Source organism: Dermacentor variabilis, chromosome 6 (assembly GCF_050947875.1).
Source record: "Dermacentor variabilis isolate Ectoservices chromosome 6, ASM5094787v1, whole genome shotgun sequence".
In the NCBI taxonomy this organism is placed as follows: Eukaryota; Metazoa; Arthropoda; class Arachnida; order Ixodida; family Ixodidae; genus Dermacentor; species Dermacentor variabilis.
The window spans coordinates 154,215,514-154,231,544 of NC_134573.1; the positions used below are offsets into that span (position 1 = coordinate 154,215,514).

At 47.7% G+C, this 16,031-nt stretch overlaps 1 protein-coding gene across 1 annotated transcript; it reads left to right on the top strand.

Moving 5' to 3' along the window:
- The first annotated feature begins 12,890 nt into the window (after window positions 1-12,890).
- Window positions 12,891-15,630, top strand: LOC142584409 (presenilin-1-like). Its single transcript, XM_075694554.1, has 2 exons — window positions 12,891-13,219; window positions 14,060-15,630. Exons 1-2 carry the CDS (start codon window positions 12,899-12,901, stop codon window positions 15,407-15,409), a joined length of 1,671 nt encoding a protein of 556 aa, XP_075550669.1. The 5' UTR covers window positions 12,891-12,898; the 3' UTR covers window positions 15,410-15,630.
- Window positions 15,631-16,031: the final 401 nt, after the last annotated feature.

Sequence of the window (16,031 nt, forward strand, 5' to 3'; positions counted from 1 at the left end):
GTAGTGAGGTACAGGAATTATCACGTGACCCAAGGAAGGGCAGAAGCGAGCCTTGTACAAGAAATGATGAAGGATTAACAAAGTTAATTAATGAATGATTAGTGATTGGATTAATGTGGATTAGGGTGGACTAGTGTGAATTAAGGTCGATTAAGCTGGATCAAGGTGTATAAAGGAGGGTTAAGCTGGATTAGGGTGGATTAGGTTGAATTAAGGTCGATTGAGGTGCATGAATGTGATTGTGTGGATTAACGCGGATAAAGGAACATCAAGGTGGAATAGGGTGGATTGAGGTGCCTTTGGGTCGATCAAGGAGGTTGAAGAAAGATTCAGGTGGATTAGGGTAATTAAGGCGAACTAAGGTGTATTCACAGGCCGCCATTGGAATCTGAACCTGGCAACGTTTAACGTTAGAACGCTATCTAGTGAGGCGAGTCTAGCAGTGTTATTGGAGGAATTAGAGGGTAGTAAATGGGATATAATAGGGCTCAGTGAGGTTAGGAGGACAAAAGAAGCATATACAGTGCTAAAAAGCGGGCATGTACTGTGTTACCGGGGCTTAGCGGAGAGACGAGAACTAGGAGTCGGATTCCTGATTAATAAGGAAATAGCTGGTAACATACAGGAATTCTATAGCATTAACGAGAGGGTGGCACGTCTTGTTGTAAAACTCAATAAGAGGTACAAATTGAAGGTGGTACAGGTCTATGCCCCTACATGCAGTCATGATGACCAGGAAGTCGAAAGCTTTTATGAAGACGTGGAATCGGCGATGGGTAAAGTCAAAACAAAATACACTATACTGATGGGCGAATTCAATGCCAGGGTAGGCAAGAAGCAGGCTGGGGACAAGTCAGTGGGGGAATATGGCATAGGCTCTAGGAATAGCAGAGGAGAATTATTAGTAGAGTTTGCAGAACAGAATAATATGCGGATAATGCACACCTTTTTCCGCAAGCGGGTTAGTCGAAAGTGGACGCGGAGGAGCCCGCATGGTGAGACTAGAAATGAAATCGACTTCATACTCTGCGCGAACCCTGGCATCATACAAGATGTAGACGTGCTCGGCAAGGTACGCTGCAGTGACCATAGGATGGTAAGAACTCGAATTAGCCTAGATTTGAGGAGGGAACGGAAGAAACTGGTACACAAGAAGCCAATCAATGAGGTAGCGGTAAGAGGGAAACTAGAGGAATTCCGGATCAAGCTACAGAACAGGTATTCGGCTTTAACTCAGGAAGAGGACCTTAGTGTTGAAGCAATGAACGACTATCTCATGGGAACCATTAAGGAGTGCGCAATAGAAGTCGGTGGTAACTCCGTTAGACAGGAAACCAGTAAGCTATCGCAGGAGACGAAAGATCTGATCAAGAAACGCCAATGTATGAAAGCCTCTAACCCTACAGCTAGAATAGAACTGGCAGAACTTTCTAAGTTAATCAACAAGCGTAAGACAGCGGACATCAGGAACTATAATATGGATAGAATTGAACAGGCTCTCAGGAACGGAGGAAGCCTAAAAACAGTGAAGAAGAAACTAGGAATAGGCAAGAATCAGATGTGTGCGTTAAGAGACAAAGCCGGCAATATCGTTACTAATATGGATGAGATAGTTCAAGTGGCTAAGGAGTTCTATAGAGATTTATACAGTACCAGTGGCACCCACGACGATAGTGGAAGAGAGAATAGCCTAGAGGAATTCGAAATCCCACAGGTGACGCCAGAAGAAGTAAAGAAAGCCTTAGGAGCTACGCAAAGGGGGAAGGCAGCTGGGGAGGATCAGGTAACAGCAGATTTGTTGAAGGATGGTGGGCAGATTGTTCTAGAGAAACTGGCAACCCTGTATACGCAATGCCTCATGACCTCGAGCGTACCGGAATCTTGGAAGAACGCTAACATAATCCTAATCCATAAGAAAGGGGACGCCAAAGACTTGAAAAATTATAGACCGATCAGCTTACTGTCCGTTGCCTACAAAGTATTTACTAAGGTAATTGCAAATAGAATCAGGAACACCTTAGACTTCTGTCAACCAAAGGAGCAGGCAGGATTCCGTAAAGGCTACTCAACAATAGACCATATTCACACTATCAATCAAGTGATAGAGAAATGTGCAGAATATAACCAACCCTTATATATAGCTTTCATTGATTACGAGAAAGCGTTTGATTCAGTCGAAACCTCAGCAGTCATGGGGGCATTACGGAATCAGGGTGTAGATGAGCCATATGTAAAAATACTGGAAGATATCTATAGCGGCTCCACAGCCACGGTAGTCCTCCATAAAGCAAGCAACAAAATCCCTATAAAGAAAGGCGTCAGGCAGGGAGATACGATATCTCCAATGCTATTCACAGCATGTTTACAGGAGGTATTCAGAGGCCTGGAGTGGGAAGAATTGGGGATAAAAGTTGATGGAGAATACCTTAGCAACTTGCGATTCGCTGATGATATTGCCTTGCTTAGTAACTCAGGAGACCAATTGCAATGCATGCTCACTGACCTGGAGAGGCAAAGCAGAAGGGTGGGTCTGAAAATTAATCTGCAGAAAACTAAAGTATTGTTTAACAGCCTCGGAAGAGAACAGCAGTTTACGATAGGTAGCGAAGCACTGGAAGTGGTAAGGGAATACATCTACTTAGGGCAGGTAGTGACCACGGATCCGGATCATGAGACTGAAATAACTAGAAGAATAAGAATGGGCTGGGGTGCGTTTGGCAGGCATTCTCAAATCATGAACAGCAGGTTGCCACTATCCCTCAAAAGGAAAGTGTATAACAGCTGTGTGTTACCAGTACTCACATATGGGGCAGAAACCTGGAGGCTTACGAAAAGGGTTCTGCTGAAATTGACGACGACGCAACGAGCTATGGAAAGAAGAATGATGGGTGTAACGTTAAGGGATAAGAAAAGAGCAGATTGGGTGAGGCAACAAACGCGGGTAAACGACATCTTAGTTGAAATCAAGAAAAAGAAATGGGCATGGGCCGGACATGTAATGAGGAGGGAAGATAACCGATGGTCACTAAGGGTTACGGACTGGATTCCAAGGGAAGGGATGCGTAGCAGGGGGCGGCAGAAAGTTAGGTGGGCGGATGACATTAAGACGTTTGCAGGGACAACATGGCCACAATTAGTACATGACCGGGGTAGTTGGAGAAGTATGGGAGAGGCCTTTGCCCTGCAGTGGGCGTAACTTGGCTGATGATGATGAAGGTGTATTAAGGTTGATTAATGTGAATTACAATAGGCCTTGCAAGGCTTTCACCCTTGCGTCTCTTAGGCGATAGCTAAGGACATCTGGGACTTTCTTTTTTTTTTTTTTGCTGAACTAACTCAAAATTGAATGCTGGGCGTTTGCATGCCAGAACCACGATTTGATAGTGGAGCATGCCGCAGTCGAGGACCGCGGATTAATTTTTACCACTTGGCGTTCTTTGGCGCGCATCAAATGCACCGTACACAGGTGTTTTATATTGCCTTGCTGTCTTTGCCGCTTGAATAAAAAATTAGTAATGGAAACGGTAGCACGGCAAAACTCGCTTTCTGCAGCACATTTCCCGCTAGTAAGTAGTAGTTGTGTGTGCTGACCAAGAAATTATAATCGGTTCGGCCTTATAGATTACTTTCATGGTTTCGTTCTTCAATCAAAGCTGTACGTTGGAAACCATAATATTGAATGGGACATAGCGTTTATATATAAATTGAAATTTTTCTAATAGTTTAGTCGCTCAGTCTAGCACAAAAAGTCGACTTTTCTGCGCGCTCCTCTTTCATCACAAGTCAGGGTGGAGCAGAAGCAACTGGCGGGGACGTCCTCACTGGGGCCAGAGCCACTTCGATGTGCACCGTTGGAAACGACCGCAATGCCGCCCACTCACGAACCGCGGAAAGCTTGGTTTCGCAGTCATCGTACGGCACATGCAAGTGAACGGCCGCTTCTGGAGAGTTACACCGTCAATTTGCCGTGAACCCGCGTTTTTGAAGGCTACAGGGATCACAACTATGTAAAATTGGGAATTTCATAAAAAGATTCCTTTCGAAAATGTGACGAAAATGTGCGACAAACACACACACACACACACACACACACACACACACACACACACACACACACACACACACACACACACACACACACACACACACACACGCACGCACGCACGCACGCACACACACACACACACACACACACACACACACACACACACACACACACACACACACACACACACACACACACGCACGCACGCACAAACACACACACACACACACACACACACGAGCTGTAGCTGCGCACTTTAATACGTGCATTACATGTGTGACAGGGGCAGCGAGCGCTTTCTCAGTTCTTTCACTGCGCGAATTCTATACAACACCGTAAAACGTGCCGTAATCGACTTAAGCAATGAAAAACGATCTACTGCGATTTCCATCAACACAACAACAACAAAAACAAAAATGACAAGCATTACAGTCTGTGAAGATGGAGGAGAAGGAGGAGGAGGAGGAGAAACATTTATTTAAAAGAAAAGGAAAGAACAACCAGTTGTCTTTCTGCTTGTGCGGGATGCGCCCTTAGTCCAGGGCTCCTGCGGCTCTTGCTGTACCCCGGGCCCGCCGCACCAGTTGCTGCTGGTTACGAGGGTCCCAACTAGTCAGCACGGCCTCCCACTGCTCGGGCATGGGGTTGGGTATTTGCGGGGCTGCCTTCACTCTGGGGTACGCCCATGTGGTGTGATATAGGGAGGCGTAGTTGTTACAAAGGGCACATTTGTATGAGTATAGTGTAGGGTGTATTGCGTGTAGTCTGCTTAAATGGGAGTATGTATTGGTTTTTAATTGTCGCCATGTTACGGCGCGTCTTCACGTGAGAGGGTCTTGTGTGGAGGAGGGTATTGTCGTCTGTTCAATCTGCGGTGTTGTAGTAACAACACCGCGCCCTCCCGGGCGCCTCAATTGTGGCGCCCGGGAGGCATGAGCTCGGGCTACAGCGTGCGCACGCTGATTTCCACGGAGGGACTCGTGTCCTGGAGTCCTACTATTTCAAAGTTCGGGAATTGGGAGGCTTGTTTGACGAGTCGGTGGGCGATTGCAGATATCCTGCCACTCGCGTAGGTACGGCAAGCTGCCTTCAGGCAGCTTGCCGGCAGGCAGCTTACTTATTCCCATGGGAATCAGTAATAATTGTGACATGCTCGTTGGTCAGACTAGAGGTGATGGCCAAAGCGATGGCTGTCTCCTCCGCTACGAGGGCGCTGGCAGTGCGGACCGTCATCGAGACCACCTCTTGAAGGTTATTGTCGACAACGCTGGCCGTCACGGCTGCTTTTTAAGGGTACTGCGCGACATCTGTGTATAGTGTGGTGGGGAGACTGCCATATTATATCTGTACAGTCTTTGCGCGAGCTTGGCGACAATCGCTTGATGTTTCGGGTGCATGCTTCTCGGAATAGGAGCTACCTTGATGTGCTCCCTGAAGTTCGGGGCCAGATGGATTGCTTGTTCGTGGCCTTTGCCGCGTGTGGGGTAGCCTAGGCGCGCTAGTACTGTTCTTCCTGTTGGTGTGAGGGCTAGGCGTTCTCGTTGACTTGTGAGGTGGGCGTCTATAATTTCTGTTATTGTATTATGGACTACTAGGGCTTCAAGCTTCAGTGTCGCGGTTCCCGGTGGTAGGCCGAGTGCTTGCTTGTATGCTTTCCGAAGAAGTACGTCGAAATGATCTATCTCCTTGAGAGTGAGGGGTAAGTACGGGGCAGCGTAGGCAATGCGGCTGATTATCAGGGCCTGGACGAGCTGTGTTATGTCGTCTTCTTTCAGTCCGTATTGTTTGGTGGTGATGCGGCTGACTATTCGCATGATTGGAAGGTGGTCTGCTTGAGACGTTGGATGGTGTATGCGCCTCCGCCGTCTTGTATGTGGAGGCCGAGAATGTGGACGCGGTTTACTGTGGGTATTTCTTTGTCGTCGAGGGTGAGTGTGATGTGGGGTATTTCATTGAGTTTTCTTCGTGATTTCTGTCGAACGGCTAATAGTACTGGCTTCTAGGGGGACCACTTGTTTTTGCATATTGCTGGACGAAGTCGGTCGCTTGTTGAAGGGCGTCTTGGTTCTGTCCTTTGGAACCAGTGGTGGTCCAGATAGTGATGTCATCGGCGTATATTGCACGCCTGATTCCTGGTATTGCGTTGAGTTTGTCAGGTAATTTCATCATAGCAATGTTGAAAAGGGTGGGTGATAAAACAGCACCTTGTGGGGTTCCTTCGTTGCGGGTAGGTAACGTCGGGGTTCTGAGTTAGCCAATGCCTATTGTGGTCGTGCGGTTGCTTAGAAAGTCACGTATGTAATTGTATTACGACCACAGTTCCTGAGACTTAGGTTTGTAAGGATGGTATGGTGAGCCACATTGTCGAAAGCGCCTTTGAGATCGAGTGCTAGAAACGCTCCGGTGTTGTATGGTGAGATGTGTTCAAGGACTTGTTCCTTCAGCTGAAGAAGGATCTCGTGGGTAAAAAGGTGGGGCCAGAATCCGAACATTGTTTCGGGATAGAGGTCGCTGGATTCAAGGTAAGGTTGAAGTCGGTTCAGAATGACATGTTCCAGAAGCTTGCCTAGGCATGACGTCAGTGATATTGGTCTCATATTTTCTCAGCTGGAGAGTTTGCCTGGCTTCAGAATGAGTATGATGTCCGCATGCTTCCAGTCTGCTGGTAGCGTACCTGCTTCCCAATGATGATTAAAGAATTCAGTAAGAGATTGAATGGTGCCATCATCCAGATTGCGCAGGAGCTTGTTATTTATTTTATCCGTGCCTGGGGTGGTGTTTCGTGTGAGTGCATGGAGTGCTTGTTGCACCTCAGTGATAGTGATCGGCTTGTCGAGGTCGTAATTGTCGTTCCCGCTGTACGTTGGAGGTTGTCCTTGTGCTTATTCGAAATCGCCTATGTACCGCGCCCGCAACTCCTCCAGGATTTCGTCATCAGAACCCGGATGGTTGTGGAGGATACGTTGGATTTTTTGCTGGCTAATTGCATTGCTTTGTGTGGGGTCAATGTGAAGATGAAATGGCAGCGAAAGCTGACGACAGTCAAAGCTCTCAAACGAAAAGCAAAGTGCTTTCGCTGCCATTCCATCTTCACGGAGTGGAATGGTCATTATTTCTTGCGTTGCAAGTCTGTCGTCGTTGCTCGTTCGGAGGTGCTCGGACTCGCGAATGTCGTTTTCGTTCGGCATCACGGGAACGTTCTTCGTCGGTGGTCGCTTCGTGCCGGCGCCGTTTACATTCTCGTTGCTGTTCCCTCCGGGGCTCCTCGTACGCATGTTATTCTTCGGGTGTACGAACTATACGTGTCCGCCCCATCGATAACGAATCTAACATAATAATAATAATAATAATAATAATAATAATAATAATAATAATAATAATAATAATAATAATAATAATAATAATAATAATATAACAAACCCGTATGGGTTTGCTAAAAATCGCTAAGCCAGTTTCTGTTGCTGGACATCAAAAGAACTACGGAAGCTAGGTTAGTCATATATAGCGTTCGCTGTAAAAAAAAAAAAAACATGCAGGTTGGAAGCTCTGTTAATCCACCAGGCAAAACCAGTTACACTTCCAAGAGATCAAAGGTAAACATTCAGCAGATGCCTGCTTAGTTGGAGACAACTGAATTAAAGAGAACGGAAAATTCCAACCAATATTAATAAAAATAAAACGACGTTTAGGAGCCAGACCGGCTCCTTCTTCAGTAGTGAGATAGCGTGAGGCATAGCAGTGCTTATATGCGTGTTTTAGTGCTTTAACAGGTGCGCAGACACTTTTCGTAGATCTTCAGCGTAAATGGCGCAAAGTGTTCCTGACGAACGATTTATGTTACCCGGCGTCTTCTGGATGTGCCGGCATTACAAAAGGAGCCGTCGCCGGTGGATGTTTTCTCTCTGAAGACGAGAGCGCCGTCGGGGCTACAGCGGTGAGCAAAAGAGCTCTCAGTGTTCTACCAAAGCACTGTGCTCTCTTTTTAGGTGGCGAACGTCATTGTTGTGTTGACGAATTGTTTCAGAAAAGCTTTAGCGCGCAGCCCGTTGCTGCGGCGAGCGACGGCGCCCTACCTCGTAACCGTGCGAACGAGCACGTCGAAAGATGAGAGCGAACGCGGAGCGCTACGGGGGGATGAAAAAAGCGGCGAGAGCGAAGAGAGCGGGAGGAGGAAAGGGATGGAGGAGTGTATGTCGAAAGCGTGACAAGTGTAGTGCCGCGCACGAGCGGCTTTGCGGCGGTGATGGCTGCGAGATGGCGCCAGAGTAGCACGCGTCCTCTGTGTGGAAACAGACGACGAGTAGCGCCAACGCGTCGTTCGCGCGCTTCCTCTCGTGATCTCCCGATTAGCGAGGCAGTCGCGCCAAACTTAGCTCCGTTTGAAACGTGCCCTACGAGACAGATTGTCTGCGTGATCCAATACTGAAGTACTATAGCGCCAAACAGACGACACAAGAAGAAGAGACACGGACGAGCGCTCGTCCGTGTCTCTTCTTCTTGTGTCGTCTGTTTGGCGCTATAGTACTTCAGTAATATGCACCAACTAGCCCAACAAAAAGTTCTGATCCAATACATCGCGAAATAAAAACGCGTATACAGCTGCGCTCAAATTTCGCATTAGGGAGTATCATAACCGTCGGTGAACTTTTTAGTCTTCCCTACTTGTGTGCGGGCTGGCCTGTTCCACAGTAAGAGCAAAACCCTATATGCTATGGCCATTGCTGGTGGTTCAGCTAAAACACGTCGATGGGTTCAGACACACGGACCAGTCGCCACGACCGCGGACCAAGCTGGACACTCACACTGACAATGACCTCTCGAACTAATGCTATCTCTGAAAGCTGAACGAGTTGGCTACTGCGATTGTGAAACATCGGTATGTATCCGCCTTCCTCGGCGCTGTAACGGCGTTTCACCAGAAGACTAGGGCTAAGAAATGTTCGGAAATAAAATTGATCTCTCTTTCAATGAGTTGCTGTTTTTGTTGTTGATGGTGCCGCCTCGAAACAGGCTTAATTCATACCCACGAAGGGGATTGCCCACGCAGGAGCTAATTATCAGACACCGCCGGAAGCTGGCAAACAAGAAAAAAAAAGGAAGCATTGGGTCGCACAATGACAGCAGAATGTAGACTGGTCTACTATACACGAAAAGTGCACAATTTACTTAATTACACTACTTATAGCAGCGAAGCCTTCCATAAGCAGTAATGAAACTTTTGGAGAGCTGCGAGAATGGCCCCGTCGCAGGCAGTCCCGCTGACCAGTACCGAACGACAACAGATTCAGCAAGGTACGAGACCGAGCTATAGTTGATAAACTATGATGATGATCAGTTGGAAGTCGGCGCTATTCTCCGGCGTTCCTTTCCGTCCAATGTTCCTAGTTGCGCTGTGCGCATCATAATAGATTTACCGTCTACAATAAATTAAAATCTAGGCGACTTGTCGAAAATTCTAGTAACATTCTGCGGGGAGGGAAGCAGTGACAGGAAAGAAGGAAATGGTCAATTATTTTAATTCAAAACTTGGAGCCCAGCTTTTAGGCGCTCGTTCCTGTGGCGAGCGTCGGCGACCCTCGTAACCGAGCGAACGAGCACAGAGAACGATGAAAGAGCGAACGTGGTGAAAGGCGGCGATATCGAACAGAGCGCGAGGAGGGAACGCAGGAAGAAGGCATGGCGAAAGCGCGAGAACAAAAGCGTAGTGCCGCTCTGCGGCGACGATGACTACGACGTGGGGCCAGAGTAGCGCGCGTCGTCTGTGCGGAAACAAAGCGCTGCATTGCTGCTGTGCATCGCGCCCAAGCGTCACGCACGCGCTGCCACTCGTGACTTCCGGTTTAGCGAGGCAGTCGCTCCGTACTTCGCTCCGTTCGCAACGTGCCGCACGAGACAGATTGTCCGCGCCAGCCAATATATCGCTAAATGAAAACACGTACAACTCCGCACTCAAATTTCGCATTAGGAGTATTGTAGTCGTCGGAGGAGGTGATTTGTTTTATTGTAGTCATATATTTATCTGCATTGAACTTTTTCCCAAAATTTTAAAGTTATCCATTCAATACAATAAATATCAGTGCGTTCAACCCCCCCTCCCCGATTCATCGCCCTTCCTCGTTGTGGGTACTATTATACATTGAGGAATCATCATCATCATCATCATCATCATCATCATCATCATCATCATCATCATCATCATCATCATCGCATCCAATAATCAATGATATATTCCCTCACTGAAAAAGAGACGGAGAAGATGTCAAACACAGCACACTCTCTTTCGTTGTTCTACTTGGGTAGCTCGAAAGAGCGTAGGTTAGGGCGTGTTGGTATTCCATAACTGAGGTTTTTAGCGCACGAAAAGGGACGAAAGACAGTGGCGAAACCTAGTGCTGTGTCCTCGTTTCGCCACTGTCTTTCGTCCCTTTTCGTGCGCTAAAAACCTCTGTTATGGAATAGCGCTGTGTCCTCGTTTCGCCACTGTCTTTCGTCCCTTTTCGTGCGCTAAAAACCTCAGTTGGGTAGCTCTAACGGCAGGTACATTGTCGAAGGCGTCGTTAGATGGTTCAGCTATATAAATTCGGCATTCATCACGTTTGATCATAGCTACTAGGTTTCACAGACAAATGATGCTGTGAGAATCTTCGGCCCCGTCTATAACAAGCTCCTCGAATTTAATACATTCCACAGTTCCAGACGCCGGGATACACCTTTTTCCACGATTTGAGGTGCAGCACCACACAGGGTCGCGCCACTTCTGTGTACCGCCGTGACGACGCCTACGCCGAAATGCTGAGACTAACGTCCCTTGAAATACCAAGCTGCTGCCTTCCGACTACCCTATCCATCGCCCTCAGACTCTGTGCCTCCATCTTAACCCCTTCAAAATTACCCGACGCGTTGCTGCTATGCTACTCAAGTCATTCTTTCAATTCTTGTCTTTTTGTTACTCGCACACTGACGACTGACCGACTCTTCTAAAACCAGAAAGGCACGCCGCCTGCGACCCCTCTGAAGGCTCCTTAACCTCTCGCTCCCCCAACACCCTACCGTCCTATGTCCTTCTTTTTTTTTTTTTTTGCCACCTTCCCACTCTTCCGTTCTTGTCCCCTCTTGGAAACGCCGCCTAGAGACGTCAAACGACAGCGATCATTTCCTTTTCAGTCTCTCCATTTACAGCCAGCCGCCACCGACAACGACCGCACGTGACGTCACTCCACTAACCAGTTAAAACTTAACCTGGTTATAACCTCCCTGGTTATAACCATTATAACACACCTGTTGAGTCACTCTAAATATACACTATGATAAACACGAACACTTGAAGTAGCCATCACTATGCTACGCTGTCCCACATTGACTTTTACAGCGGAGCTGCTTATGGCTAAGGTTCCGTGCATTTTTTGTTCTGGGCGTGCAAAAGGTGCATGAGTGTGCCGATCCCCGAGATAGTGCAATACCGGGGCGACCCACGGTGGAGGTGAAGCATGCTTCGAGCACTCCGTTCCTAATAATAATAATAATAATAATAATAATAATAATAATAATAATAATAATAATAATAATAATAATAATAATAATAATAATAATAATAAATCAAGATGCTTTCTCTCAAGTCGATGGTTATACTGGAATCGTTTGTGAACTGCACATGGACTCACGAGCAGGAGGCGTTGGCATATACGCAAAGGACAAAATATATGTACTACCATAAGCCCTGGACTCGCAGGGGGATAATGCCATCGACTGTGGGCATGTCTGTGCCGTACAAACGAAAAATGGAATTGCGATATCCACTGTGTATATATCTACAGGCACATCCAAGTGCGATATCGAGAAATTCGTGAACGCGCACTTTGTCATGGGTTAGCCGTGATGACACTACACCTGTGATCATCGTTGGAAACTTCAATGTGGACATTTGAGAATTAGACAAGAAATGGTTCTAGAAGAGTGCTAGAAGAGTTTTGTTTGAAGTCCCACACCAATCCAATTAAGTCACTCAACTACGCAACAACAGTCGTGTATAGATTTAGCTTTGGCCAAGATTATGTCTAAGGTTGTAACGGAACCAATCAGTATATATCGCAGATTCACAGTAATCACGAAGCTATCGTCACTAGCATTACCAAATGATAAAAATAAGTACGTCTACCCTTGTCTAACTCTGTGTGATGTGCTACAGCTTCGCTTGTCTTCCACCTTCACAGAGTGGAATGACTCCTCATTTTTTATGTACACAGTGCTGGTCTGTCGTCGTCACCGATTTGTCCTTTTGCTAGGGAAAATGAGACTTTAAAAGCTTTTCGTTTAAGTCGTTATCGATAATTTCTTAAGATAGGAGAGTCTTCGAAACACCGCTTTGTAGCATGCGTTAGGTTTATTGTGCCCAATTTACTTTCCTTGGGTGCCTCGGCTATTGGGCACAGTGGAAAGATTGCTCTACCAACTAGGACGTTCTTCTAGCTTGAATGCAATTTAGTAACTGAATTTTGACCTTTTATGTTCATTTTTTGTATTGCCAAATTTATTTCGATTTGCTTTCCTTTTATGCATTAATTGGTTCCTCTCTCTATTTTTTTAAATGTTACTCTCAAATCTCAGTTTAGTTTTATTGTAACCTATATATTGTCAACTTGCGTTTTAGTTCTTTTACATTTTTCACTTTTTATGTCGGTTAGTGCGCCCCGATTCTTTCCAAATCCCTCAGAATGGTTATGTGCAAGCGCCACACAAGGAACGACATCTTCATCTTCTTAGAAAATACCCCGTGGTGGGTATGCGCCATGTGGAATCATCATCATCAGCATCATCGGTGTTGAATTCGTTGTTCGTCTTGGGGAGCTGAAACGGATGGATCCTCGGCGTGTGCTCGGCCTGTTAGGACGGCTGTACGAGGAGATACTGCGCCAGGCCATCAACCTCGTCACAGCCGTGTCCATCTGCATGCTGACCGTGAGCGTGCTCACACGGGTTCTGGAGAGCAGCCGCAACGACGACTTGCGGCTCGGCTACGTGCGTTATCCGGACAAGGACGGGGAAGGAAGAGGCGACGAGGAGCCCGTCATGCTGATGAGCTCATTCGCGAACGCCTTCAGCTTCCTCTCGGTCATCATGATCGTCAACTGCACAATGGTGCTGCTCTACAAGGGTGGCCACTACCGAATCATACAGGTCAGCAAAACTACTCTGTATCCCCAGCTACACGCGCACAACGTTCTTAAACGCCCGCATGTACAGTCTCTGTCAAAAGTATACAGGCTACATTGCCTGCAACCGCCGTGTTGACTACTGCCTGTCCAAAGGAGTTCCTGTCGTATTACAAAAGTTACAGCGCCCTGGGAAACGAAAACAATTATCGTACTCAGTACTCGATCCAGAGGTATGCAGTGTCAGAAATGTCACGGGAACCGCATCACACAGCCGAGCGACATATGTGGTGAAGGCACGGGGTAGCCCGCATACTTTCTACAAAGGCTGTCTATATATCTCGGCGGTTACCCACTGCTTATCCGAGTGGACATATGCGTTCCCTGGCCCGACACTCGGCTTTCTTTAGGGATGCACTGTTCTGTGGAAGGAGTGCCGCGCCATGCCTCGCTGCAACACAGTTCTGAAGCACAAGCATTGTCAGGTAGGATCTGGTAACACGCACGAGAAGGGTCCGGTAAGGAAAGATGTGGTAGCGAAACACAAGGATGAAAGACACAACCTTACAGGGCGGCAGCCCTGTAACAAAAGGTGTGCACATTGGATTACATAAAGTGTCCTGTTCCCAATGCCGCGATTGATTGGCTATAATTGGCTGAGGCTGGGACAGTAATCAATGAAGCGCAAACGTGATACGTTTTGGCGATTGTGTAGAAAGCTGGATGCTTCAGGAAAACCATTGGCAACTTCGTCGCCAATGCGTCGCTGCTAAGATGACTTGTAACAACTGAACTGTAAACTTTCAGAGTACCGAATTTCACACGTCTCCGCTTTCGTAATAGGAACGTGCACGTTTATTTGCAGGCTTGGCTTATGGGTGGCTCGGCCATCTTGCTTTTCGCCACGGGCTACTACTACGGCGGCCGACTACTGTTCTACTTCAACTTTTCGGTGGACCACTTGACATGGTCCTTTATCACCTGGAACGTGGGCATGGCGGGAATCGCGGCGCTCTACTTCGACGGGCCGTTTCTGATGCAGCAAGGATATCTGATATACACGTCCGTGCTCATGGCCCTCACCATTGAGGAGTCCCTTCCAGAGTGGACCTCCTGGACACTGCTTGTACTGATCTCCATCTGGGACGTATTCGCTGTGCTGTGCGTAGTGGGGCCGCTTCGGATGCTCCTAGAGACGGCGAAGGAACGCAACGAACCGCTGTTCCCCGCGCTAATATTTTCCACGTCATCCGCCTGGTGTTACGACCTTGGTGAACGCACGGCGAGCCTGACCGACGTCCGCGCTATTTCTTCGGCTGTGGCTGTACGCACAGATAACTGCCCTTGCGAGGCTGAAAAATTTCGTTCTATGTTGACTTCTCCCGCACCTGTCCATGCCATACAATCAGTGAAAGAACACAGCGTTGATGATACCACGCCCAACTCACCGTCTAGCGCTCAGGCTCGTGAGGAACATACATACTCCCTTCCTGTCTCGATTGTGACTTCGGACTCGTTGGCTGCGTCGACAAATCGAGGGTATCTGCCCTCGTCAGCTGAAATTCAAGAAACATCGGTTGTGGTGCGTTCGGTAAGCAAACGAAAGCTTGCAATGTGCAAAGCGTCAAGCGCCACGACAGGCCCTAGCGAAACAGGCAGCACGCCAGGCAAGAAGGAACACGCTGGCGGCTCGTCATACGAGCGGACTCCCGCTAGGCAAGACCCAAGAGAGTTCCGGGCCACGTTTTTTTCACGCAACGCTAGGAACTTGCGCGGAACGCATGGCGGCGACTTCCCTGACGCTCAACGCTATCAAACGACTCCCCCTTTTATCCCAGCGGGGAACATTTCCCCTTGCAGCTGTCGTAACCGACGTGACAGACCCGCGTACACCACCGACGCTGCAAGACGATACGCGTACCAGGCACCCGCAGATGGCCTGCCCGGGGATCGAGGCATGAAGATGGGCCTGGGTGACTTCATCTTCTACAGTGTCCTCGTGGGCGAAGCTTCGAGGCGTGGCAGCGCTGTCACTGTGGTCGCCTGCTACGTGTCCATAATAGTGGGCATCTTTCTCACGCTCGCCTTGCTGGTGGTGTTGCAGAAGCCTCTGCCGGCACTGCCTCTGTCGATCAGCCTGGGCATGTTAGCCTATTTTTCAAGTGTCTCTCTCACCGAACCATTCCTCGACGCTGTGGGATCCTTGGCGCTTTAGACAAAAGGAGCTAGCAACGAATAGTCCTCGCAAGTTGGACATTCAAATTTAAATGTGCCTGCTGTGCTCTAACTGCACTTTCTCTGCGTCTACCATTATTTTTCCTGATATGCTAACGTCTCCGTACCCTGGGATGCTGTTCTGACAGCTCTACACTTTGTATAAATATGAGTCAATTCTAAGAATTTTATTTTCGATTCGACAGCTTAACCTGCTATATAAAACGGACAATGCATCTCTCTCTCACACACACACATACGCACGCACACGTGCACACATGCGCACACGCACACACGCACGCGCAAACACACACATTCTATACTCTCTATGTAGAATGGTGTGTGGACTCAACTGGACTCAACATATTACTAATATTTGCTCTACCGCTGAAAAAAATGTTATGGTCCTTACGTCGCAAATTAAAACTCGCTCCAGCCCCCGTAAAGCTAACAGCGTATTTAACAATAGTAAGGCCTACACTGGAATATGCAAGCATCATATGGGACCCCTACCAAAAAGCATTAATTCATAAAATTGAGCGAGTGCAAAGAAGGGCGGCTAGATTTATTCTTTCAAGGAACTCCCGTACTGATTCTGTGACAGAGATGTTGCAAGAACTAAA